The sequence below is a fragment of the Salvelinus alpinus genome, chromosome 14 (assembly GCF_045679555.1).
Source record: "Salvelinus alpinus chromosome 14, SLU_Salpinus.1, whole genome shotgun sequence".
NCBI classification, from domain to species: Eukaryota; Metazoa; Chordata; class Actinopteri; order Salmoniformes; family Salmonidae; genus Salvelinus; species Salvelinus alpinus.
The window spans coordinates 49,630,763-49,657,244 of NC_092099.1; the positions used below are offsets into that span (position 1 = coordinate 49,630,763).

Here is a 26,482-nt window from a genome sequence, read left to right on the forward strand (position 1 = left end):
TTGCTATGGCAACAATGGCACTTTCCCAGACACTGGCTGCATTCCTAAAACGTAACTTCTTATGGCTGGGGGCAGTATTGAGTAGCTTGGATGAAAAGGTGCCCAGAGAAAACTGCCTGCTACTCAGGCTCAGAAGCTAAGATATGCATATTATTAGTAGATTTGGATAGAAAACACGCTGAAGTTTCTAAAACTGTTTGAATGATGTCTGTGAGTATAACATAACTCATATGGCAGGCAAAAACCTGAGAAAAAATCCAACCAGGAAGTGGGAAATCTGAGGTTTGTAGGTTTTCAAGTCTTTGCCTATCCAATATACAGTGAGGGAAAAAAGTATTTGATCCCCTGCTGATTTTGTACGTTTGCCCACTGACAAAGAAATGATCAGTCTATAATTTTAATGGTAGGTTTATTTGAACAGTGAGAGACAGAATATCAACAAAAAAATCCAGAAAAACGCATGTCAAAAATGTTATGAATTGATTTGCATTTTAATGAGGGAAATAAGTATTTGACCCCTCTGCAAAACATGACTTAGTACTTGGTGGCAAAACCCTTGTTGGCAATCACAGAGGTCAGACGTTTCTTGTAGTTGGCCACCAGGTTTGCACACATCTCAGGAGGGATTTTGTCCCACTCCTCTTTGCAGATCTTCTTCAAGTCATTAAGGTTTCGAGGCTGACGTTTGGCAACTCGAACCTTCAGCTCCCTCCACAGATTTTCTATGGGATTAAGGTCTGGAGACTGGCTAGGCCACTCCAGGACCTTAATGTACTTCTTCTTGAGCCACTCCTTTGTTGCCTTGGCCGTGTGTTTTGGGTCATTGTCATGCTGGAATACCCATCCACGACCCATTTTCAATACCCTGGCTGAGGGAAGGAGGTTTTCACCCAAGATTTGACGGTACATGGCCCCGTCCATCGTCCCTTTGATGCGGTGAAGTTGTCCTGTCCCTTTAGCAGAAAAACACCCCCAAAGCATAATGTTTCCACCTCCATGTTTGACGGTGGGGATGGTTTCTTGGTGTCATAGGCAGCATTCCTCCTCCTCCAAACACGGCAAGTTGGGTTGATGCCAAAGAACTCCATTTTGGTCTCATCTGACCACAACACGTTCACCCAGTTGTCCTCTGAATCATTCAGATGTTCATTGGCAAACTTCAGACGGGCATGTATATGTGCTTTCTTGAGCAGGGGGACCTTGCGGGCGCTGCAGGATTTCAGTCCTTCACGGCATAGTGTGTTACCAATTGTTTTCTTGATGACTATGGTCCCAGCTGCCTTGAGATCATTGACAAGATCCTCCTGTGTAGTTCTGGGCTGATTCCTCACCGTTCTCATGATCATTGCAACTCCACGAGGTGAGATCTTGCATGGAGCCTCAGGCTGAGGGAGATTGACAGTTCTTTTGTGTTTCTTCCATTTGCGAATAATCACAGAAACTGTTGTCACCTTCTCACCAAGCTGCTTGGCGATGGTCTTGTAGCCCATTCCAGCCTTGTGTAGGTCTACAATCTTGTCCCTGACATCCTTGGAGAGCTCTTTGGTCTTGGCCATGGTGGAGAGTTTGGAATCTGATTGATTGATTGCTTCTGTGGACAGGTATCTTTTATACAGGTAAGAAACTGAGAATAGGAGCACTCCCTTTAAGAGTGTGCTCCTAATCTCCGTTCGTTACCTGTATGAAAGACACCTGGGAGCCAGAAATCTTTTTGATTGAGAAGGGGTCAAATACTTATTTCCCTCATTAAAATGCAAATCAATTTATAACATTTTTGACATGCATTTTTCTGGATATTTTTGTTGTTATTCTGTCTCTCACTGTTCAAATAAACCTACCATTAAAATTATAGACTGATAATTTCTTTGTCAGTGGGCAAACGTACAAAATCAGCAGGGGATCAAATACTTTTTTCCCTCACTGTACAGTGTCTATGGGGTCATATTGCACTTCCTAAGGCTTCCACTAGAAGTCTTTAGAACCTTGTTTGATGCTTCTACTGTGAAGTGGGTGCGAATGAGAGGGGATTGAGTAAGGTCTCTCCCAGAGAGCCACGAGCTGACCATGCGCGTTCACGTGAGAGTTAGCTTGAGTTCCATTGCATTTCTGAAGACAAAGGAATTCTCCGTTTGGAACATTATTGAAGATTTATGTTAAAAACATCCTAAAGATTGATTCTATACTTCGTTTGACATGTTTCTACGGACTGTAACGGAACTTTTGGACTTTTCGTCTGCTCTTAGTGATCGCGCGTCATGAATTTGGAATACTGGGCTAAACGTGCTAACAAAAAGGAGGTATTTGGACATAAATTATGAACTTTTTCGAACAAATCAAACATTTATTGTGGAACTGGGATTCCTGGGAGTGCATTCTGATGAAGATCATCAAAGGTAAGTGAATATTTATAATGTTATTTCTGACTTCTGTTGACTCTAACATGGCGGATATCTGTTTGGGTTGTGTTGGTCTCTGAGCGCCGTACTAGATTATTGCATGGTTTGCTTTTTCCGTAAGTTTAAAAAAAAATCTGACACAGCGGTTGCTGTATATATTTAATTCTGTGAATAACACTTGTATCTTTTATCAATGTTTATTATGAGTATTTCTGTAAATTGATGTGGTTCTGTACAAATTCACGGGATGTTTTGGAGGCAAAGCCAAATGTAAACTGAGGTTTTTGGATATAAATATGAACTTAATCGAACAAAACATACATGTATTGTGTAACATGTTGTCCCGGGAATGTCATCTGATGAAGAATATCAAAGGTTAGTGAATCATTTTATCTATATTTCTGCTTTTTGTAACTCCTCTCTTTGGTTGGAAAATCACTGTATGCTTTCTGTGACTAGTTGCTGACCTAACATAAATATATGTTCTGCTTTCGCCAAAAAGCCTTTTTGAAATCGGACACTGTGGTTGGATTAACGAGAATTTTATCTTTAAAATGGAGTCTAATACTTGTATGTTGGAGAAATTGGAATTATGAGATTTCTGTTGATTGAATTTGGCGCCCTGCAAATTTCATTGGCTGTTGGCGAGGGGTTCCGCTAGCATTCCTAGACAGGTTAAACACTGGAGTGAAAGATGTGCAGAAGTGCAAGTAGAGATACTGGGGTGCAAAGGAGCAAAAAAATAAATAACAGTATGGGGATGAGGTAGTTGGATGGGCTATTTACAGATGGGCTATGTACAGGTGCAGTGATCTGTGAGCTGCTCTGACAGCTGGTGCTTAAAGTTAATGAGGGAGATATGAATCATAAAGAAAGGTTAAATATAAAATGAAGATTTTTACCTCTGGGGTGGATTATCCCTTTAAATCCCATATTGTCTGAGGTGAATGAAACTACAGCAACAAGGTGATCATGGCTGGAGTCAATGTTCATGGCTGGAGTCAATGTTCTCCAAATTGGGATTTTAACTCTTTTTAAATTGTGTAAAAATTAAATAAGTGAGCTTCAATTTTATACAAATCCCATCCCCTGTCTCTTTGCCATACCCTCGGACCTAGATTTATCTGAAATGACGTGCTGGTTTGTGACCGATTGCTTAAAACACATGGCTACGCCTATTTAGATTTCGCACGACATGTTGGCAAGGCTCAGGAAATATAATACGAAGTTAAAATACTTTAAACACTTTGTTTACCGCCAGACTAACCGATTCACGCGCATGTGTTCAATGCTGTAGGAAACAAAACAAAAAGGCGGTAAACAAAATGCCCTCAAAAGACGTTTTTTTATTTTTTTAAATAGCAGCTGGTACATAGCCTACAGAGAGAGAGCAGTTATTCAACACTCTAGCAACATCTTTCCTTTTTACTTTGTAGCCTACATTGAATCCAGTCACTACACATGGATTCCGTATTTTGGCCGCTCAAAAACCCGATCCAGCATGCTCAGTTTACAAGGCGCAGTAATGCTCTGGACCAGAGCTAGATTGTACACAATGTCTCCTTTGCCAGAGACACATTTCCATCCGTAACCATATTTGTCATTGAATACATTTACAGTCTCCCTATGCAAATTGACAATTGTTTTTCTATTCAGTAAGACAAATTAATGTAGAAATAAAGCGTCGCTTTATAGAAAGTGTTTGAAACAACATGCAGTGCACATGTCAGTGTTCGTTTCTGTCTGCATGTGGAACGAAAACTCACCTTTCCTGAATATTATTGGTAGAAAAAATGACGCACTTGTTCCGTCCGTGCGTGATGGTGTCGTTTTAGGAACGCCCCTTACGCTGTTCGTTGTTTAGGTCTTCACTGGTTTGAGAGAGAGAGAGCTTTTTCGCTCAGTATTTTGACAATACGTCAAGGGGTGATTTTGCTAGGCTACTTGTGAACATATTCTCTGCCAACAACTGATCTTCCATGTTTTAGTGGACTCAGTGACGATATGTACAATATTTTACCCAACATCTGCAAGATCCCAAAATAGACTTTATCTTGTGTGTGTGTGGGGGGGGATTCTATTTGCATTTCATTGTGTTAGTTAAATTAGTAAGGTCCGGTGTAAACAGTTCATGGCCAGTTTGGTTGTCTGCTGCTGTGGTAATTTGAGCTCAAGCCTAGTCTTTTTAAACTTCAAAGAGGCGAAAGTAATTTAAAAAGTCTATCACACAGCCTCTAAGAAATCTTCACATGAAGTAGAATCCACATCCGAAGGTCAGAATTCAGCAGAACTAATCACATAAGTGTAAAGGCAGCAATAACTAACAGTTGAGTGAGATTTTAGATTATTCTTTCTCGTTTTATAGTAAAGTAAAAGTCTGTGCTAATTACTTTATATTAAATAGGAACTTTCCCTGACTAGAAGCTTGTAAAATGTCTATAGTACTTTTGAAAATGTTTCCCTTTTAAATGTTTATTGAATGTTCCATTATATTGGTATGTTCAAATTCAATTATTATTCAATTGTAATGCGGAACAAAAAGACAACACACAAACGCTTCCTTCTGTGACATGCTACGTTAGAAAGTCTGCAGTCCACACACTGAACTGTGACATGCTACGTTAGAACGTCTGCAGTCCACACACTGAACTGTGACATGCTACGTTAGAAAGTCTGCAGTCCACACACTGAACTGTGACATGCTACTTTAGAACGTCTGCAGTCCACACACTGAACTGTGACATGCTACGTTAGAAAGTCTGCAGTCCACACACTGAACTGTGACATGCTACGTTAGAACGTCTGCAGTCCACACACTGAACTGGGACATGCTACGCTAGAAAGTCTGCAGTCCACACACTGAACTGTGACATGCTACGTTAGAACGTCTGCAGTCCACACACTGAACTGTGACATGCTACGTTAGAACGTCTGCAGTCCACACACTGAACTGTGACATGCTACGTTAGAACGTCTGCAGTCCACACACTGAACTGTGACATGCTACGTTAGAACGTCTGCAGTCCACACACTGAACTGTGACATGCTACGTTAGAAAGTCTGCAGTCCACACACTGAACTGTGACATGCTACGTTAGAACGTCTGCAGTCCACACACTGAACTGGGACATGCTACGCTAGTTCGGACATTGGAAAACAAACAGTAGGTTAATCCATCCTCAAAGCTGAGAGGCATTATTGCCTTAATCGTGGTAAACGTTTCCCTATGGAGAAATAGGGTATTCTGAAAGATGAGCTGCGTCTTGGCATCCATTGTAAAACAGCTAGTATGTATTCTGTGTGGTTTCTAAGATCCATGTGAGGCCACATATGAGATATAAGCTTACTGTATGTGTCGCAATGGATAACTTTTCACTTCAACCTATGAACATGGATTGAGGACTGCCAATAGTAACACTGGTAGCACTATATTGAGATGAGCGTGATGCAACACAGTCACACACAGTATCTGTGCACGGATTCGCTTCAGTCTAAAGACTGTTCAGCATGGTAGCCAGGGCACCAAAACAGGGGAGAAGTTGAGCCTTGCACTTCAACGCTCTAGGTTGTAGTGGAAAAAACCCAGTGTGCTGTTCTGCATCTACGTCATATCGCTGAGTTTACCTTTAATAAAAATTCGATAGAGATGAGACTGCTATAGGCCTACTCCTAAATGTTTGCAAGTATACATGATCACTGTTAGATTGATAATAAATAGAAGTCATTCAAGTACAAGAAGAATAACACAGCTTTATTCAAATTAATTTTGGCTACATTTATTCGAGCATGGTCATTTCCAAGATAAATAAAAAATTCAATAATAGCCTACTTAAGACATTTTAGGAATTTTCCATCATCAACACCCCCTCTATCTTAATCTCTTTACCTGGATGACTAAAGTGGATTTTTATTGTCAAAAAATACAGTGTTTTCACAATATTGTATCAAAAGTTCCCCAAATTTCGAATTTCCAGTAGTTTAAAGGAAATAAAATGATAAGAACTAAATTGACAATTTTAACAATGACTGTTTTTCCAAATACCATAGAGTGCTTTCTATTCATGATTTTCTCCAATAGTCAATGACAGAATCCTTTACTAAAATATATTTGTTGAGGAACTATAATACTGTACACTACAGTATGAAATAAATACAATTAGGAAATATAAAATGAGTCACATAAATAAAATGGCAATCTTAAAATGTGATTGAAATGTAATTTATGCTTGGGAAAAAAATCTACAAAAACAAAAGTAATACTGAAAAAAGGTAATGAAAAATACAGAAAATTGCACAAACATGTAAACTAACGAACTGCTGTCTCTATCGATGCTAATACTGACATAGGTACTTTGAAAAACTAGGTGAAATATTGATTTAATACTGAAGCCAGAGCAAAGATAATACAAGTAAACTCTGATTTTTACACTGTACAGGGATGGCACTTGCAGAAACGCACAGGTGAAAAGGTTTGCATATAAGGCTTTCTCTTGAGAAAATAAAACATACTAAGTCTCTTGTCTGTCATATGGAGCCCTTCGTATTTCACAATTCTCTATTTCATTCTGTCACTTCATTCTAGTCCATTTTAAGACTCACAACATCCAAATCACACAGGTTTAAAGTTTCCTTCACATAAAGACAAAAAATGGTGTGGTTAGTTTGCCGAGCAAAAGGGAGGGTAGAACCAAGGACATCACAGTAAGTAGTAGACAAAGTACAACACTGACGGACTGCTACCAAGTCTTCAAGCACGGTATAAATATACATAGGGTTTTTTAAATAGTTTTTTATTGTTTTTGTAGTGATTAAAGGGGCAGAGTGCAATTTCCTGGTTTGGGGTATGAACACAATAAAACACAAGGGTTAACAACATTATAGCACCACACAGCTTTTAGGCCTTATTTAACACTGTACATTAAAGACAGCTTCATTTAATTTGTTTATTATAATGATAATCATTTTACATCATAATGTTGATTCTTAAATAATCCCACCCAGCTTGTCGTCTCAACTCTGATGTTGGCAGTCAGTCACCACATTCCATGAGTTCATCATTATGAGCTTCTGAGAAGCTACAAGTTGCTTGACTTAGCCACTGCAGTGCCCTTCTGAAAACATAGCAAGTTTCATGTTTGCTGGAAGAATGGAAAAAGGAAATGAAACAAACCATCATGACAAATATTTTCTGCAAGATTTTTTTAATCTGCTTCCTAATGGTCTGACTTGGTGTCTCTTTTCCCTTCTGTTGAACTGTCATCCATCGAATGCGCCGCATCTTTCCCCTCATCATCCCTCGCTGTGTCCATCCTTCCGTCACCCTCGTCCTCTCCTTCCCTGAAACTTCCCGCCTCTCGTCTGTCTGTCACCTCCTCATACGTCTCGTCCACTTCCCTCTGTCCTCGTCCTCCCCTCATCCCTCCTTCCGTGCCATCCCTCAGGATGGTGTCGCCCCCGTCCTCCAGCTGGTCCTCGGGGTCTGAGTAGCCCAGCGGCCCCAGACCCTGTAGGTAGGCCCTCCTCATCAGTAGCTCTGTGGGTTCCATGGGGCCCTGGCCCTTGTCCCAGGCCTCCCTCTCCTCCGCCTCCCTCTCAGCTGCTTCCCTCTCTTCGGCCTCCCTCTTGCAGTAGGAGTAGCGGTGGTTCATGTGCTGGGAGTAGGAGCCTGAGTGAGAGAAGCGTTTGCCACACTTGTCACATTGGTATGGCTTTTCGCCAGAGTGCAGACGCGAGTGCTCGATGAGGTGGTGCTTATGTTTGAAGGCCTTCTTACAGATTGTGCACTGGTGTGGTCGCTTTCCTGCGGAGACACAGGAGACAGGGGAGAGGAGGTGTTACTACAGTGTTACTATGGTCCCCTTCTCTAGAAACACAGAAAAACACAAAGGGAAAATAAACAGTTATTCAGGAGAACAGACACGTAGTACACATGTAAAATTAGAGTGAATTTAGTCTGACTTGACACAGAATGTATTGATCATGTTATGTGCATACTGAGTGTAAAAGCATGTATATCATCAATACGGATTTCTTCATTCCCTCCATCATGGTGTAAATAATTATAGGACACAATAATGATAGGAATGAGTAATGTTGTGATTGTACAAATAAATACAAGTACATTTCTCAAATACATTTTAGAAAACAAAACAAAGCGTTAAAAGTAAACCTCAATTTATGGTTGACAATCTAACTTTAGAGTTAATTTCAGTTTCTGCTAGAAAACACTGGGGGGAGTCAGGTGGAAATAAAACCCCTCAACACTCTATGATGGGCGGGGCCGGCGAGCAGCGAGCTAAGCCAGGGAACTCAGATGTTTCGAACACCAAGCAAGGTGAAACTGAAGCGCAGCCTGGCACCAGTGACAGTGTGTTCTCATGACATCATAGGTCCAGATTAAAACGAGTAGGATTAGGCATCCTTCACGGGATGGTGTGACAGTTATATTTATAGGAGGAGGACCTTCACACCACTAGCCCCCTTTGCCCCTCTTCCCCGCCCCCGCAACATGCAGCTCCTCGCACTAAAGGTTTACTACAACTCAGCGGCGCTACCCGGAAATATATTCCCTTCCATCTGACTTGTATTAGACAAAATGGGCCTCTGAAATGCAAGTTCAATCGGCCCATATAATAGCACCCTTCCAAAGCGTACATCCCACGCTCACATGCACAAACACCTCCCATCCTACGAAAGCCAATACACATAAAGTACACACAGGCGAGCAGCCACGCAACAGAATGCACATACACACACAGACACACACACAGGCGAGTCCTATCCTCAGATAGCCTTGGAATGCCTGCGACATCATTCATAGTTGGCATACTTTAAGTGCCCCCCCCCAACTCGCCCTCCCCACCTCCCCTACAGTGGGACAAAAATAGAGGAGACAGAGAATTCCTCATGGGGCATTCCATTACAGGATGCTGAAAGAGAGGAGTCCCCAGGAGGAGAGGTCACATCTTTGAAGATCATTTAAAAAATAACCAAACATGCCACACAGGCAAGCCTCCTATACGACCTGTCATTCTGTTAAATACCACCAGGGTCAACGCAGTAATTCTCGTCCCTGTCACTGAAGGCACAGTATATATACTGTATGTCCCTGTGTCTTAACATACTAGCGTGAACTTTAAAAAGACAGTCCCTCTTGAAGCAGAACGTTTGTTTCCAAAATGGCCACTGGTCCTGTTACTTCTGGAGACCATATGATGATGTCATTTAGAATGCCTGGAGTCAGAATGACTACTACTATGGTGTCTGTGATGGATGCAATGATGCTCACTTCTACTTTAACTGAATGTTTATGTAACCGCTTTCATATCCAAACAGACCACTATTCCCAAACCCCTTGTCAATAAGAAAGGAACATGTTAAAGGTCATGGATCTGAACACATTAGAATGTAAATTATGAAAGACGAGAGGAAAATAACAATTAAGATTGGTGGGGAAAAAATGATATGATCAAGAAGGGAAAAAAAGAGAGAGAGGATGAAATAACAAAAAAGAACAGCTTTCAATGACATAAAACAATGGAGGGGGACTGGCACAAAGGTGAAGAGGGAGGGTGGGGTAGAAAACAACTGTCCAAATGTTATATACCTGTGTGTTCATATTTGTGTCTTAGGAGGGAACTGGTCTTCTGGAATGTTTTGTCGCACAAGTCACACGCGTACATACCACTTTCTGTCTTCTTAATCTTCTTCCGGGAGAGGAGTGATTCGTCTGTCAGGTCCTCCAGGCCTGACAGATAGTCCACAGTGCCGTCCAGTAGCTCCCCCTATGAGATGAGAGAGGCATATTGTTCAATTATTTGTAAGTAATCCACACCTGTCACCTAAAACAAAAACACCTTCTGCTCTGAGTTTGATCCCAAGTCTGGACAGGACTTAGTCGTCGATCCGTACGACCTGTGTAAGACCCTTCTTACTGCCCAGGAGAGGAGACAATAAAAAGGGGAACATATGGGCTTTTTAAGTCTGTGTTGTGGATTTGATGTGTGGAGTGGACCTATATACAAAACAGGCAGCCACAGTACAAACTCATCTAATTACAGGAAATTATTTGACAAAAACACAACTTTAACATAATTTTTTTACTAATTTAAAACATTTAATTTGTTTTGTGTTGAGTGTAACTTTATCCATTAGATACTAATTTAAAAGGGCAAAATGTTTATTGTTAACCTCTTACTAAAAATGAACTTTAGTGAATGGACCTAAAACCACAAAAGGGCTTGCTTACCTGGAAACCTGGTTTCCGTTGGTACTTCCTCGACCTCTGTTGCATTTCAGCGAATGTAGCCGCCCCAGTTGCATAAGTGTAGGCCATGTGGGGCAGGAAGCTCATTGGATCCAGCCCTGGGTATGGCCTCAGGCCTGGGATGCTGGCCTGGGCCTGCATGAAGCTAGGCAGGGGGAATGCTCCATGTGGGGGCAGAGATGTGTACATGTGACCACCACCAAAGGGGTTGATGCCAAAGATGGGGCTGGCACTCTTCTCCATCTGGTGTCCGCGGTTGCCTCTGTTGTCTCTCTCTGAGCCCAGGAACTCCTTCTTGATGTGGGCCAAGTCCATGGGCTCAGTACCCTGCTCCCGGCTGGAATGGTGGTGGTCACCGTTGCAGTCTGAGATGTAGCCGTTTGGTTTGGACCTCTTTTCTCCCAGTGAGATGCTCTTGCTCATCATGTGTTTTGGCAGAGAAAGGTCCAACGGTGCGTCCCCCCCATGGCAATCCCCTTCAGAGGCCAGGCTGTTTGGAGTGTACGAGCTGCTCTGGGAGTTTTTAGAAGAAGTGGAGGAGAGATTTAGAGGGGATGGAGTTCTGCTTCTAAGCTGGTTCAAGGGGTCTAGTGGTTTGTCACCCGTCTGCCTGTTTGCTGTAAACTGGTTGGCCTCTGAGTGTCTGTGGAGAGCGTCACGGTCACCGTTGGTGTTGCCACCGTGTAATTCAGCGAGTGCCATGATACGGTCCACGTGTTGCGCCGTGGACATTGGTGACCTGGTTAGCCTGTGGTGCCTGCGCTCCTCTGCACTGCTCCACTCTGGCGGCGGTGACTGCTTCCTGGGGTTGGCATTGCCCTTGTTGTGTTGTTGTTGTTGCTGCTGATTCTTCCACTGGGAGAACCACTCAGTGACGAACTCCTGCGGAAGGCCGACTGCGATGGAGATCTTCAGCAACTCCTCTGAGTTGGGTTCTGTGTTCATGGCGAAGTAGGCCTTGAGCACTGACATGTGGTCCTTGAAGGGGTTGACGGGGCTGGTGGCGCCCCTCTCTGAAAGAGAGGACAACAGGGCGGCCTGCTGGTCTGAGGGGAAGACTCCCCTGTGGCTGAGAGACACGTCCTCGCTGGGCTGAAGGTGGTTGATCTCCTCGTTCTTCTTACACAGGTAGCGCTCATGCTGGTGCAGAGGGATGGGCCCTGGGAAGGTCTCCTTGCAGAACTGGCAGGAGAACGGTAGGAATGGAACCAGGTGGCTCTCGTGGTGTGACTTGTCCTCATGATCCGTCGAGTGGTTGAGCCTCTCCTTCTTTATGTCTATGTTGATCTGCCTCTTGGAGTCATCGATCAGGCTCTTGGCCTCGTTCACCTTCTCCAGGGTGTAGTCGATGATGGTCTTGGTGGGGCTGCCGTGGCCCACCGCCTGGAAGCTGGCACGCGGAGAGGACAAGGCCATCTTCTGCTCCTCCATCTGAGCCCCCAGCTCCTTCATATAGGCCCTGAGCTTGGAGATCTCCTCCGGGTTCCCATCCATCTTCTGCCGACACACCGTGTTGTCCACAATCTGGAGGACCTTCTGCACCTCGCTCAGGTTGTTCCCCAGGGACCCGTATCCCAGCAGGGGCAGGTCCAACCCCATTCCACCCAGGTGCTGCAGGGGGCTCTGGGATGAGCTGTGGACCCCGAGGGGGCTGCCTCCTCGGCAGGCTCCATTCATGTAGCCCCCTGGTCCTCCGACGCCATATTGGGAGGCCATCAGTAGCCGGTAGTCGTTTAAGTCCATTGGCTCTGCCTTGATGTCCAGTTGGCCCTGCTGATCTTGGAGCCCCATGGGGCGGCCGTTCTCCAGCTTGTGGCGGAGCAGAGCCAGGGCGGGGCTTCCCGGGGAGGAGGCGGTGGAGTTAGGGGAGGAGCCAGCCTTGGCGTTGCCTCCTCCATTACTTACTCGTCCATTGACGGAGAACAGACCGACACACTTCTTGCTGCTGATGTGGGAACTGTAGGAGCCGGAGTGGGAGAAGCGCTTCTTGCAGTTGGAGCACTCGTATGGTTTCTCACCTGTAAAGATAAACAGGTACATACATTTCAAGTTACTCCATTTTGAATGCTTGCAATTGGCTGGTAGTGAAATAGCTGAAGATTTCTTTCAGTGTGAAAATTTGAATTTCTATTTCTATTACACGTCTATTCAACTCTCGTCTTCTTGAGCTATGGCCTCATCCATATGGCGGAATTAGTCAGTTATGAAACAGGTCTGAAACAGTGAGCTATTATAAAACAGAATGACTAATTTACTGACAGAGGCCAAAAAGGAACATTATCAATTTTACTCTTATGGCATGAGCCCTCTCTGTCATCTAGCCACAGTCACATGAATACATTTTAAAATGGTGGGCTGCCGCCGGCTTGACTCATCTTAGTACCTACCGCTGTGAATGCGAAGATGCTCCTTCAAGTGATGCTTGTATTTGAAGGCTTTTCCACACTCAGTGCATTTGAACTTGCGGTTGCCGGCCCCTTCACTCAGCAGCTGGGACTGTGGAGGAGATAGAACAGTTTTCACATCAGTGCCACCTAAACGTGTTGTGTGTGGGAGTCACAAGTGTGGGAGTCACAAATGAACCAGGCACTGGGCGAGATTTCAAGGTAGCTGGCCTTGAGAAGGAATGTAATGAATTTGTCTTAGCTTCAACGGTAGGCTACGGTAGGCCACTCCGTCATAAACGTTAACTACATCTAACTACATAAGTATTTTTTAGGGTTTTATATCTGAAATGGTTTAATAAAAATGATGAAGCGTGCAAGGAACTCATTAATCGATTTTGAGAATAGTTTGTGGGTTGAGTTTTTGTGTTCTGTTCAAAGGTAACTGTTTAGTGTAGGTGCATTTCCTGAAATTCAAATGAGTGCAGATAACAAATAAAAACAGCATGTAGAGAGATAAAGCCCCCACAAAGATCTTTATGAGAAAGATGTGGGAGGTTTTCATGGTACAATTTCAATTTCAAAAAATCCCTTTTCACTAATGCTTGCTGAAGAATCTATATATCGGTGTGTGTTATTGTGTTTGTGTGATTGTGTATGTGTGTATGTATGGCAGCAGGTGACGTTTCAGGTTAGAGCATGTGATTAGGGTTAGACTACTGAATGTGGCTTGAAGGGGACTACATTGTGAAAATGCTAGCGATCTGAAAAATGGGGCCAATGACTGATGTGGTAGAACCTGCCTTCATAACCAAATGTGTGAACAATTACCCCATGCTAAAAATAAATTCCATTGCTCTAGGCACACAGAGGATAAGCAGAGTAGCACAATTCACATGTTTGCACCAATAGCACTCAGTAGCACTCAAATGGAAATCCCTCCACAGTCCGGTGCACTAAGGTAGCCTAGTCATAATGACCTTCCATAGGATCCTTTCTTTAACTCTTTTAACTGTAGAGGAAGTACAGAACTAAACAAACACTTAAAGTCATTTGAGGATTATGATACTCCAGATCACTGGGGAAAATACCATCTGCTCTTATTTAAGCCAGTCTGAAGGGGGATCAGGTGAGGGGGTGGAGGGGGACTCCGGGAGGAAGGAGGGTGGGGTCAGGTGAGGGGGTGGAGGGGGACTCCGGGAGGAAGGGGGGGGTCAGGTGAGGGGGTGGAGGGGGACTCCGGGAGGGGGACACTGGGAGGAGGGAGGAAGGAGGGGGTCAGGTGAGGGGGTGGAGGGGGACTCCGGGAGGAAGGGGGGGGTCAGGTGAGGGGGTGGAGGGGGACTCCGGGAGGGGGACACTGGGAGGAGGGAGGAAGGAGGGGGTCAGGTGAGGGGGTGGAGGGGGACTCCGGGAGGAAGGAGGGTGGGGTCAGGTGAGGGGGTGGAGGGGGACTCCGGGAGGAAGGGGGGGGTCAGGTGAGGGGGTGGAGGGGGACTCCGGGAGGGGGACACTGGGAGGAGGGAGGAAGGAGGGGGTCAGGTGAGGGGGTGGAGGGGGACTCCGGGAGGAAGGAGGGTGCTTATTTGCATGGTCCGTTATAACAGACTGTTGTAGGTTCGGTTTTAGGACAGAAAAAAAGGCCTATACTTTTGGTTTTAGGTCTTTATGTTTACAAATTGCTGGTTGTAAATGGTTGTACTTGTACTGATTCCCTGGTTAAAATCAAAATACAAAATTAAATACAATTTCATCCATCACACGAATTGGTAAACAACAGGTGTAGACTAACAATGAAAAGCTTACTGGCGGGGCCAAACAACGCAGAGAGAAAGACAATAGAGAAATAGAAGACTGAAACACCTATTTAAAAAAAGGAATATTTAAATACACAATCAGTAACTGTCACACCCTGATCTGGTTCACCTGTCCTTGTGATTGTCTCCACTCCCCTCCAGGTGTCGCTTATTATCCCCGGTGTATATATATCCCTGTGTTTCCTATCTCTGTGCCAGTTCGTCTTGTTTGACAAGACAACCAGTGGTTTTCCTTGCTCCTATCTTTTCCAGTCTCTGTTTGTTTCTAGTCCTCCTGGTTTCGACCCTTGCCTGTCCTGACTCCAAACCCACCTGCCTGACCACTCTGCATGTTCTGACTACCAGCCTGCCTATCCCCTTGTACTGTTTTGGACTCGGATCTGGTTTCTGACCCCTGCCTGTCCTGACTCCAAACCCGCCTGCCTGACCACTCTGCATGTTCTGACTACCAGCCTGCCTATCCCTTTGTTTTGTTTTGGACTCGGATCTGGTTTCTGACCCCTGCCTGGCCTGACCTCGAGACAGCCTATCGTCTGGTACTGTTTGGACTCTGACCTGGTTTATGAGCTCTCGCCTGTCCCCGACCTGCCTTTGCCTACTCCCTTTGTTATAATAAATATCGTAGTTCTACCATCTGCCTCGTGTCTGCATTTGGGTCTCGCCTTGTGCCCTTATAGTAACGATAACTAGGCTATATACACGGGGTACCAGTACCAAGTCGACGTGCAGGGGTACGAGGTAATTGAGGTAGACATGTACAAATAACTAGGAATAAAGTGACAGATAATAAACAGTAGCAGCACTATCTATAAAACTGGTACTTAATAAACGCTATGCTCAGTGAAAGCACTGCGTATTGAACCATAGGAAATGGTCCAAATCTCTGCTACTATGTATGAGTGCTCATTTCTAATCAAATCTGGTCCATTTCTAGCAACAGCTGATGTAAAACGTCAGATGGCCTGAGGAAGGCAATATGCTAGCACATCCCACGCAGGCCTCACTAACGGAAGACGTTTGGGGGAGCGCAACACAATGCAGCTGTGAACAAGCTGTGTGGGGGTCTGAAGCAGTGTGGGGGTCTGAAGCAGTGTGTGGGTCTGAAGCAGTGCGGGGTCTGAAGCAGTGTGGGGGTCTGAAGCAGTGTGGGGGTCTGAAGCAGTGCGGGGTCTGAAGCAGTGTGGGGGTCTGAAGCAGTGTGGGGGTCTGAAGCAGTGCGGGGTCTGAAGCAGTGTGGGGGTCTGAAGCAGTGTGGGGGTCTGAAGTAACTTGTTTAATGTGAGAGGAGTAGAGGATGACAGGAAGAGGAAAGGAGAATACTAATTCACTCAAGAGAATATGATTCTCCATGCAGAAGAAAAGAGCATCCAGTCACCATGAGGAAGCCATTAAAGCCATTATAATTAACACAAATCTTAAAAGGAAAAATAAATGAGTCAAGGGCAGTGACCTAAAATGATACTGTGTGTTTCACCCAGATCGTTGGTCGACCCACACAACGATACAACAGTGTGAAGGAGATGAGATGAGGAAAGAAAAGAGTAAAAGAAAAACGGAAAAACATCACCCTGTCTGTCTGTGCCTGCCTGCCTGCCTGCCTGCCTGCCTGTCTGTCTGTCTGTCTGTCTGTCTGTCTGTCTGTCTGTCTGTCTGTCTGTCTGTCTGTCTGTCTGTCTGTCTGTCTGTCTATCTGTCTGTCTGTCTGTCTGTCTGTCTGTCTGTCTGTGTGCCTGCCTGCCTGCCTGCCTGCCTGCCTGTCTGCCTGTCTGTCTGTCTGTCTGCCTGTCTTACCTGATCGATCCCTGGCTTGTGCATGGCCATATGTCTCTCCAGAAGTGTTCGGTGTGAGAAGGTCTCGCTGCACAGTGGGCAGGGTATGCTCTCCTCGTGCTTCTCATGGCGGTACTTGATGTGCTCCTTGAGCGATGTCAGCCGCTTGTAGCCCCGGTCGCAGTAAGGACAAGTCAACAGTTGGGTGAAAGCATCTGGAGTCCCAGGTGACTGTTCTGTACAGGGGAAAGGAGGAGGAGTTGTCATAAGGTCAGCCAGTAGACCCTGATGGGCAGCATGCCCAGGTTGTAAACAGAGGAGGTGCAAAAAGCAACATGATTATCTCTGCTTCACAAAGACTCTATGTAGAGTCACCATCAGCTTACACTTGAACACAGACTACCCATAAAAGTCAGTCAGTAACACTATTGGGGACAAAGGCACAGAGGTGGAAGGCCTTAAATGCCGTTTCTGAGACTGCAAATAGTCCGAGATTTACTGTAAAATGGATTTTATGGATTCTCACCGTTTTCGTTTTCGTCTTGCCCAATGGTTTCGGGAGTTCTGAGTCGTGTCACTTCCTCTGGGGCTTCTGGGTAAATGATGGCGGTGTCGCCACGCTGGAGGTATTCAGCGATGCTGGCCGAGAGGCCGTCACTCTCCTCCAGTTTACTACACTTAGTGAAGTAGTTGTCAAGCTCTGACACCCCATTCATACCATTAACTGTATAAGATGAGGAGGAGGATGGAGAGGGGGGAAATGAGGAGGAGGAGAGGGGGAGGGGGAGGTAGAGAATAAGAGAGAGGAAGACAAATGAGAACATTGGTCGGTCTCCATCCTCCTTCCCCCATTTTGAGATGTGCTGCACAGCTACATTATATTGGCCACACAGGGAAACAGACTGGTCTCTAAATGTGATGAAGGACACTGAGGGAGGGAAGCATTAAGCCACTACTTAGAGGGGAGTATACATTTAAGTTACCGTTAACGATGCCATGTAATGGCCTTGACAAAGAAAAATAAGAGATAATTTCATCATTAAGTGATGTTCACAACCCATTTTAAAGCTTTTAGACATTTTAACTTAAACATTTCCTAGTGTAACGGGTAATTGGTTTAGGTTGCAATTAGATTTTCTGGTTTACAGATCTCACTTAGAATTCTCTCTCTACATAATGTAAAGCAGAGATTTGATTATGAGTAAGAAGATGTGAGGCTATATCTGCTAAACAGTCAGTGTCGGTGTAATGGTACATCAGGTGTCTAATGTATTCATCAGCTGATTTAACAAATCAGGGCAGTTAGTGTGGCTACATTTATTTGTCTTAGGAGCTGTGACACAGATTCTGTGTTTATATTTGTTGTTGAAAATATCCTTAAAACGAAGGACACTGAACTGTCCCCAAGAGGCTTGGATCCCTTGAAGTTACTTTAGGCAAGATTGTGTTGATAAAATGCTTAACTGCAAAGACATTGTGATTCACTGCCAGGACAAACTACAATTTTAAACCAATTTGAAAGTACATGAATCAAACAAATGAGATTTAGGTCAAAATTCAATTTTGTAGCAAGATGTGATTTGTGCTGCACTCCCACTCAACCTGCAGATGTTTGCTTTCCCTCGCTTTGATGCACGAGGAGGGACATTATCTCTCATGGCCCTTGACTGTGTGTATGTGTTTCCTATTAGGTATATCACCTGCTGCAAGGGGTTATAATCATGTCCCTTCCTAGTGTGTTATATATATTTTTTTTTAGGTGGTAGATCAGTTTTAATATTGCAGATAAGATTGTAGCTTTCATCAATGTATGTGTCTGCATAATTTCCAATCCCCCATATATTGTTTTGCAAATGTATATATGGGGCTCCTGAGTGGCGCAGCGGTCAAAGGCACTGCATCTCAGTGCCAGAGGTGTCACTGCAGACCCTGGTTCGATTCCAGGCTGTATCACTACCGGCCTTGATTGGGAGTCCCATAGGGCAGCACACAATTGACCAGCGTTGTTAGGGTTTGGCCGGGGTAGGCCGTCATTGTAAATAAGAATTTATTCTTAACTGACTTCCCTAGTTAAATAAAAGTTAAATAAAGAGGGTGGAAGTCACCTGTACCACTTCCTACAGAGTGAAGAGACCGCTCTGGCCCCAAGGGATCATATTCATCCTTCCTTTCATCTATGAAGGAGAGGAGAAAAAGGCTCAAAATCAGACAATCAACTGTGGCTAACACAGCACTCAATAAACTGAAGTATGACCATGGTTTAACACTCGAGGCAAAGTCAACTAGAATGCACATGCTACCCTGACAATTCAGTGAAGTACCTCTTTCCATTCAGCCACGGTTTGTAATATGAATGTATTTTCCTGATAATGAGGGACAGGCAGGCGAGGGGTGTACATATACTGTGCCCATTGTGTTTGTTCCCCCTGGCCACAGTCATGTGACTCCTCAACAGGAGTCACAAGAATCATACGCTTTCCCTCTTCAAAGGAGGGATATACAACACCCCTGCCTGCATGCTGCAGCACAGGAGAGGGAGGGTGGGGGGGGGGGGGAGAAAACGAGAACAGTCAGATTTTCTCCCCCCTCTTTCATTTACAGCAGGTTACTTTTCAAAACTTCCTTCCTCATGAGCAATGTGTCATACAGGAACTTGATGCTGTGCTTTTTTATACCAAAATAGTCTTGCTATGAGTCAAATGAGTCACAAGGTACTATACACAACCTATTGAGAACATGTCAACATAGGATCCATGTTTATAGTCGATTGGCAGCCTGATAGTCAATTGGACTTTGTTGAAGGTAGAATGTATGGGAATTAGCAGGTAGCTATCCTACTTCAATTTCTAAATATTGTGGATGAAAACTATTTTCTTTCTCATAATTCCAAGATGAAATGTAATCAAGAAGCGAGGTCTCACACTTCTCCTTACAATGTTTCGCCCCTTGCACCACGCAGATAAAATGGTGGTGCTGCATGTTTCAGAGAACAACTGCAAAAATGCATGCCTCTCCTGATGGGGAAAGCAAGTGTTGCTTCCCTTCGCCTCAACTTCAGAATCACTGCCAGACTTTACAGAATGAGTTTCATTCAGCCAACATGGGGCTTTTTGTGGGTTCCAGGCCTCAGAGTAAGGACAAAGACATGTGAGTAACGCCCTGTGTCACTGTCGTAGAATCAAGACACTGTACTCAAGTTTCATTCTATTTTCAGTAGGCCCCTCCTTCACTACACTTACAGTACTACTTGCACTGTATTTGAAATCTGAAATATAAAATGGAGGCTCTTTGTGTTTTTCACTCAGTAGTCTTTTTTTTCCTAGAGAGGCAGAGGCAAGATGGCGTGTACAGTAAATTAGCATTTCTGTTATTTTTGTGGTAAATCTTGATTCGATCCTTTGTGCATTCTCGATGTGACTCAGTACCTTGAAGTGACACCCAAGTCTTTAACATCTGTTACCTGAGTGAAATGAATATAACAAATATGTGGGTTGTCTATCTCTCATCTTTCATCAGTTTACATATAAATGTCAAATGCCAGTTGAATTCAAATCAAACCACTCAGCAAATAGCTAGGTTAGCATTAGCTATGACTGTTAGCAGATGTGCTAATCTGCCATTGATTTATTTTTACAGCTTTCTTATAATGATCATGATAATAATGATTCTATCCACATATGCTCCCCATATCAAGGCTCTTTTCATTTACATTTCGTTTTGGACCGGGTTCAAATTTTCTAAAACTATTTCCCAGTCCCTCATATTTCCCAATTCAGCAGCGCAGCTCGCCACCAAGTCATTAACAGAGACGGATAGTCAACGCAGGTCCATTTAAAAAAAAAAAAATGTGTGTCTCGCATGAGTTTTCTCTGCACTCTGTATCTGTCAGGCGGCCACAGAATGGTGGGCCTATTAAGCATGTAAATGGCCGTCATAAAGCTCCGAATTTCATTTAGGGATGTTAATGAGTTCTGCAAAAGCCTGGCTCCCTCTTTAACGATCCCGTTTGGCTTCTAATTAAAAGTATTTGTCTTTGCGGCCCTGGCGACACCAGTTGTCCTGTCACTGATGCAGATGAGTTGGAAGGGGAGGGGAATGGAGAGGGAGGAAAAGAGAAAGAGAGAGAGGGTGGGTTGACAGGTTATACATGCGCTACTTGGTTATCATTGGTAGCTCTGCCTGTATGCGGGAGTTAGAGGCTCCGTTGGTCACAGCCCACTAAACTGAGTCTAATTATAAGAGTTACAATTATGGGTCAATAGAATGAAAGGCTGGCTGTTTCACAGCGCTTCATATATTGAACTAAAATATTGTGACATTCTCCTCTGCCGAGACCTTGAGAATATTGAACTGTTTGGAGTTGACTTTATTCCTCTGAATGTATGTGAAACCAATGAGGAGACAATGCTTTTACCGAGCCAAGACAACAGAGAGAGAAACATTGATGAGACTTTTTACAAAACCAAGACAAAAGAGAGAAGGAGAGCAAAGAGGGGACAGAGAACGGCGAGAGGTCAGAGGTCAGAGGTGCTAGAGGGTGTGAACAGTCATACAGAGATGAGTATGGGGGTGAGGGAGGTGGTTTTGCGATGTGAGCCTGTGAAGCAGCTAGAGTGCTGACTGTATTTCAGCAGCAACACATCTCACTAGCCTAGAATAGAGCACTGTGTTAATCTCTACAATCTCCTGTCAACCTCACAGAGATACGGAAATTGAAAAAATAGACAGAGTATAGAACAAAGCCATTTCCCAGGCTACAACTATTTTAGCAGAAACTGAAGAGGTGAATATACTGTATTATTATGAGTTCTGTAATTGATATACATAAGTGAAGTGTGTTGATTGATTTACTGTCAAAGCACTTTGTAAAAAAGGCTGATGTAAAAAAGGGTAATATAAATGCATTGGTTTGATATAGGCTACTAATTTATATTGTGCAGGTGTTGACCTGATCAGATCACTCACCAGTCCCATTGAGGTGTCTGTGTTGGTTGTCTCCCAGGCGGCAGGCGTGGTGGTGGCTCTGCCGCCCGTCCCTGCCCTCTGATCCCTCTGCTCCACCCCTGTAGGACAGCAGGGCGTGGCCCACCCTGGGTGATGCCTCCAGGTTAGGCACGCTGGCTCCGGCAGGGCTACCACCCTCCTCCCCATTGGTCAGGCCATTCTCCTCTGAGAGCAGCGTCTTGTCATCCTCGTCTGTCTCAGAGCTCATCTCCACCACATTCTCATAGGTCAGCACTGCAAGACACAAACAAAGAGACCCTGTTAGGTTTCTAAAACAACATCCGCCTAACTCGGCTCTGATGGTAGGAAGGAGAAAGTCGCATTCCTGCTTTGAATAGTTTGGGGAGCTTTATATACAGAGCAGACAACCTAGGAACCAAATGGACAGCTTATAAAATTACATCCCTGAACCTTGATAAAAATGTGGTTCATTTTGATTCAGGCTGAACTCAAGGGCCTTCACGGTAACCTATAAATATGTCGACTTTGGTGTAGATGAAAAATACTCTGATAAAGGTGCATGAGAAAAGCAGACCTAGGCCCAAAAGAAAAAGAGGGAGGTGGGAACAAATAACATAACAAAATGTAAAAGCCATGACATCATGGGAACTAGGCGCAGGAAAGGGGGCCCTCGGGGATAGAAAATAGAGCCCAATTTTCAGGTTCATTTTGAGTTCTGTGTATGCCTAATAAAGCAATATTTCGCCAAGCTTTCATGCACGTTATCTCTGGAGGGCGCTGCCAACTCCATACAGCGAATGGGAAGTGGCTTAAAATTATGTGTTTTTGAAGTCAATTGCTTGTTTGGAGATATTATTTTGTTCCCCTCAACAGTTTTTGGAAACCATAAACCTTTACATCCCAACGGCATACCATTCCCATTCCCAACACACACGTGGAAGAGAATAAAAAATATGTTTTTTTCACTTTTCCCCTTTGGGTACATGGAGATTAGGCATTGCATATCTGTTCATAATATGATCTTTGTCTGACTGTGTGGTTCGGCACTTGCCTCCTGGACAACTGCACAACAGGTGCAAATTAAAAAGGGTAAGCACGGTGGGGTGGGCTGAAATCTGCTGACCCGGGCTGAATTCCAAGAGCAGCGGAGGGGGGTGTAGGGCGTGGGACAAAACCCTCTTTAATAAGAGGTGTGACCACAAGGATTTAGGGGGAGTTCAGACAGGGTAATGCCCTCTCCGATCAAAAAAGAAAAGAAAGAGAGATGGAGAGAAAGAAAAGGCTGAAAAGTGAGACGTGAAAACACGTTGTGTGGTCTAGGTATATGTTGGATATAATATGATTTCATTTAACGTCTTAACCTCGCGCTCACCCTCACACACCCTCCCCTCTTTAGTCCCGCCGCTACAGCAACAGCAGTGGATTTGCCTTTTCGCTGAATTCAATATCTGACCCTTTTTTTTTATGTATTCTGAGCTAAGAGCAGTTTGGGAAAGACCAGTGAAAAGACCAGCTAGCATCCTATCCACTTTAAGAAATGATGTTTTTGCCATCTAGACTTGAGCGTGTTATTATGCCACAGAAGATAAGTAGGCACATTTACTTTAGGAAAGGATAGTATTCAACTCATTTCTTCCTGGAAAAAGAGAGAGAAAGATGCATGCTTCCCATTCCTAGAATAACTCACCAGCCGACAAAGATAAATGTTTGCGGGGAAAAACACGAAGACGACTGTTTGTTTGTTACTTTACTTATGTTGCTCAGATACTTGGCCAGTGTGTGGCTGTTTTGTATCTGTGTTGCGGTGGGTGGTAGGCGGTAGGCGGACGAAAAAAATTCAGTAACCTCCCAAACAAAAGCAATTCATTGAACTGTTTGTCTCCCCGGTCACATGGTCTAGTAGTGTGGCAGATGTTACAGGACTAAAGCTACAGGCTAAAGACTACAGAGCCTGGTTCCTCTCTAGGTTTCTTCCTAGGTTCCTGCCTTTCTAGGGAGTTTTTCCTAGCCACGTGCTTCTACATCTGCATTGCTTGCTGTTTGGGGTTTTAGGCTGGATTTCTGTATAGCACTTTGTGAAAAGGCTTTATAAATACATTTGATTGATTGATACAGGCTGGGATCTCAGTTGCTGTGTGTCTCTAAATCAATAGTTCTGGTTGGAAATGACTTTAGACATGCTACCTATACGTACAAGCTGCCACTACTCTTGATGGTAGTTAGAAAACCGTTTTCTGTAGGTTTGAGTTAGGATAAAGCGAGTTGTAACAACTCTGCCACAGAGAGAGCCAGGGAGTGACTGTGCTTTGTCTCCGGTGACATCTTTGATGGCGCACCACCCTTCGCTCCGTCTTGTCGCACCTCCATTGTGTGTGGAACGCCGCCGTTCCGTCCTGCTGAACTCACAGAGATCCATTGTCTCCGCCCGTCACCTATCCATCGATCGATTCATTGTGCTCATTCAAGGATCCCGAAACAAAGCAGCAACAACGCTTGCTACTTTCATCAGACCGCTTCTCACTGCCTCTCTCTCGCTCCCTCTGCTACTCTCTCTCCCTCTCTCTCTGCTGTTCTCTCTCTCCCTCTCTCTTTTCTCTCCATCTTTCTCCCTCTCTGTGTCTGCCTCTCTCCCTCTCTCTCTCGACTCTCCCTCTCTCACTCTCCCTCTCTTGCTCAGCTCCCCTGAATGAGACATTAGCTCCGAGTCAAACGTTTGGGGGTCTCTAAATAATCTTAATTTAACCATTCACCTTTTTCTTTAAAAAGGCAGTGGTTATTATGAAAATAAAAGTACCTCCACCTCTCTATAATGGTTTAAAATTCTATAGAGAGGCGCTGTCCACTCAGTAGTGCTGAATTTCAGCCTCAGCTGAGCTCCCTTAAAAGCATAGCTTTTCCAAAATAGCCTATTAGTTTAATCCAATTCATTAGATTTATCCGTTATTTTATCATTGTTTGCTTTTCTCAGTCAGCTGTTTAGAGCGCTCATTTCTTTGTTTTTCAAGTGTGTGTGGGTATTGGTGTTCTCCGTGGCCACAAGAAGTCAACCATCTATTTAACTTTATTATTTTCTATCAAAATGTGTTTTCTTTCCTGGATCAGCTGATGATGGTCGACAATATCACTAGACAACTAGACATCAACGCGCTTCCAATCCATCCAGCTGGATTTTCGAGTTCCCAGTTGTTTTGTTACGCGAGATAAGCAGTTTTTTCTGAAACCTTGTGTGTGTTCATATTGTGTAAAATTGCCTCGGCTGTGATGGTAGGCTACCAGCAGTGGTGCAAGCCTAGTGGAGGGTAAATACAGGTAAACGCTGTTTACCCACCTTTTTCATAAATTTGCATTGAAAGTATAGGGCGCGTACATTTTTTTCACCACGACCCGCAATCAGAGTTTAGCCCCTTTATTTAACACACTAGGCTAGATCACTGACTACAGGTAGGCCTATTTAAAGCTCAGGGTAATACACACTGTAGCCTAGGCTAGTAAATTAACTGTGTGTTAGGGTGACTGAACATGACGGTTTGTCCTGTGACACTTCCGGCCTCATTTCATGTGTCCCGACTACAAAGACGGTCAATTTGTCAACAAGACGCAATCACCAAATGTCATTAGGAACACTTTCTGGTGTTTTGTAAACAGATGTTTGGATGCTGGAGTTATTTCGGAGTGGACGAACATGCACAGGTAGCCTACATTTTTGAAGTGATTTTTTGACAGTCAGATAATATAAGGCCATTCATTTCTATTGTTACGTGACATCTTTACTATTTGTTCCATAAAAAAGAGACCCTCCCCCCAGTAAGCAGCGTTCCAAGCCGTGCTGTGTTGGCCGTCACAGACACTCCTACGCCTGCTAACAGTTCCATCTGAAAATGATCACTGAGTCTCCATCAGAATATCATGTTCATGTTGCTGTCCGAATCATCTCTTGTATTTATCTCAACTCAAACATTATTTCTCCTTGCTTCCAGCCTAGCATTTAGTTTGGTACAGCAGTGGTTAATATAAGCCTAGCATTTAGTTTGGTACAGCAGTGGTTAATATAAGCCTAGCATTTAGTTTGGTACAGCAGTGGTTAATATAAGCCTAGCATTTAGTTTGGTACAGCGGGGGTTAATATACACCTAGCATTTAGCTTGGTACAGCGGGGGTTAATATAAGCCTAGCATTTAGTTTGGTACAGCGGGGGTTAATATAAGCCTAGCATTTAGTTTGGTACAGCGGGGGTTAATATAAGCATTTGGTTTTGTAGAGGGTGGTTAATATACGCCTAGCATTTCGTTTGGTACAGCGAGGTTAATATAAGCCTAGCATTTAGTTTGGTACAGCGGGGGTTAATATAAGCCTAGCATTTAGTTTGGTACAGCGGGGTTAATATAAGCCTAGCATTTAGTTTGGTACAGCGGGGTTAATATAAGCCTAGCATTTAGTTTGGTACAGCGGGGGTTAATATAAGCCTAGCATTTAGTTTGGTAGAGCAGGGGTTAATATACGCCTAGCATTTAGTTTGGTACAGCGGTGGTTAATATAAGCCTAGCATTTAGTTTGGTACAGCGGTGGTTAATATAAGCCTAGCATTTAGTTTGGTACAGCGGGGTTAATATAAGCCTAGCATTTAGTTTGGTACAGCGGGGTTAATATGAGCATTTAGTTTGGTACAGCGGGGGTTAATATAAGCCTAGCATTTAGTTTGGTACAGCGGTGGTTAATATAAGCCTAGCATTTAGTTTGGTACAGCGGTGGTTAATATAAGCCTAGCATTTAGTTTGGTACAGCGGGGTTAATATAAGCATTTAGTTTGGTACAGCGGGGGTTAATATAAGCCTAGCATTTAGTTTGGTACAGCGGTGGTTAATATAAGCCTACATTTAGTTTGGT

The 26,482-nt window shown here is 44.0% G+C and overlaps 1 protein-coding gene across 5 annotated transcripts in view; it reads right to left on the reverse strand.

The window, feature by feature from the left end:
- Positions 1-6,126: 6,126 nt before the first annotated feature.
- Positions 6,127-26,482, reverse strand: part of LOC139539014 (zinc finger E-box-binding homeobox 2-like) — an 82,709-nt gene continuing 62,353 nt past the window's right edge. For 2 of the 5 annotated variants that reach the window (XM_071341680.1, XM_071341683.1), the window contains 8 exons: positions 21,599-21,871; positions 18,739-18,807; positions 17,160-17,357; positions 16,655-16,869; positions 13,050-13,158; positions 10,645-12,680; positions 10,003-10,180; positions 6,127-8,196 (listed from right to left, as the gene is read on the reverse strand). In XM_071341680.1, the coding sequence (XP_071197781.1) occupies positions 7,610-8,196; positions 10,003-10,180; positions 10,645-12,680; positions 13,050-13,158; positions 16,655-16,869; positions 17,160-17,357; positions 18,739-18,807; positions 21,599-21,871 (3,665 nt within the window). In that variant the 3' untranslated portion in view covers positions 6,127-7,609. Of the gene's footprint in view, positions 8,260-10,002; positions 10,181-10,644; positions 12,681-13,049; positions 13,159-16,654; positions 16,870-17,159; positions 17,358-18,738; positions 18,808-21,598; positions 21,872-26,482 lie in introns of all 5 variants that reach the window. The other 3 variants (XM_071341682.1, XM_071341684.1, XM_071341681.1) reach the window with 3 other exon arrangements.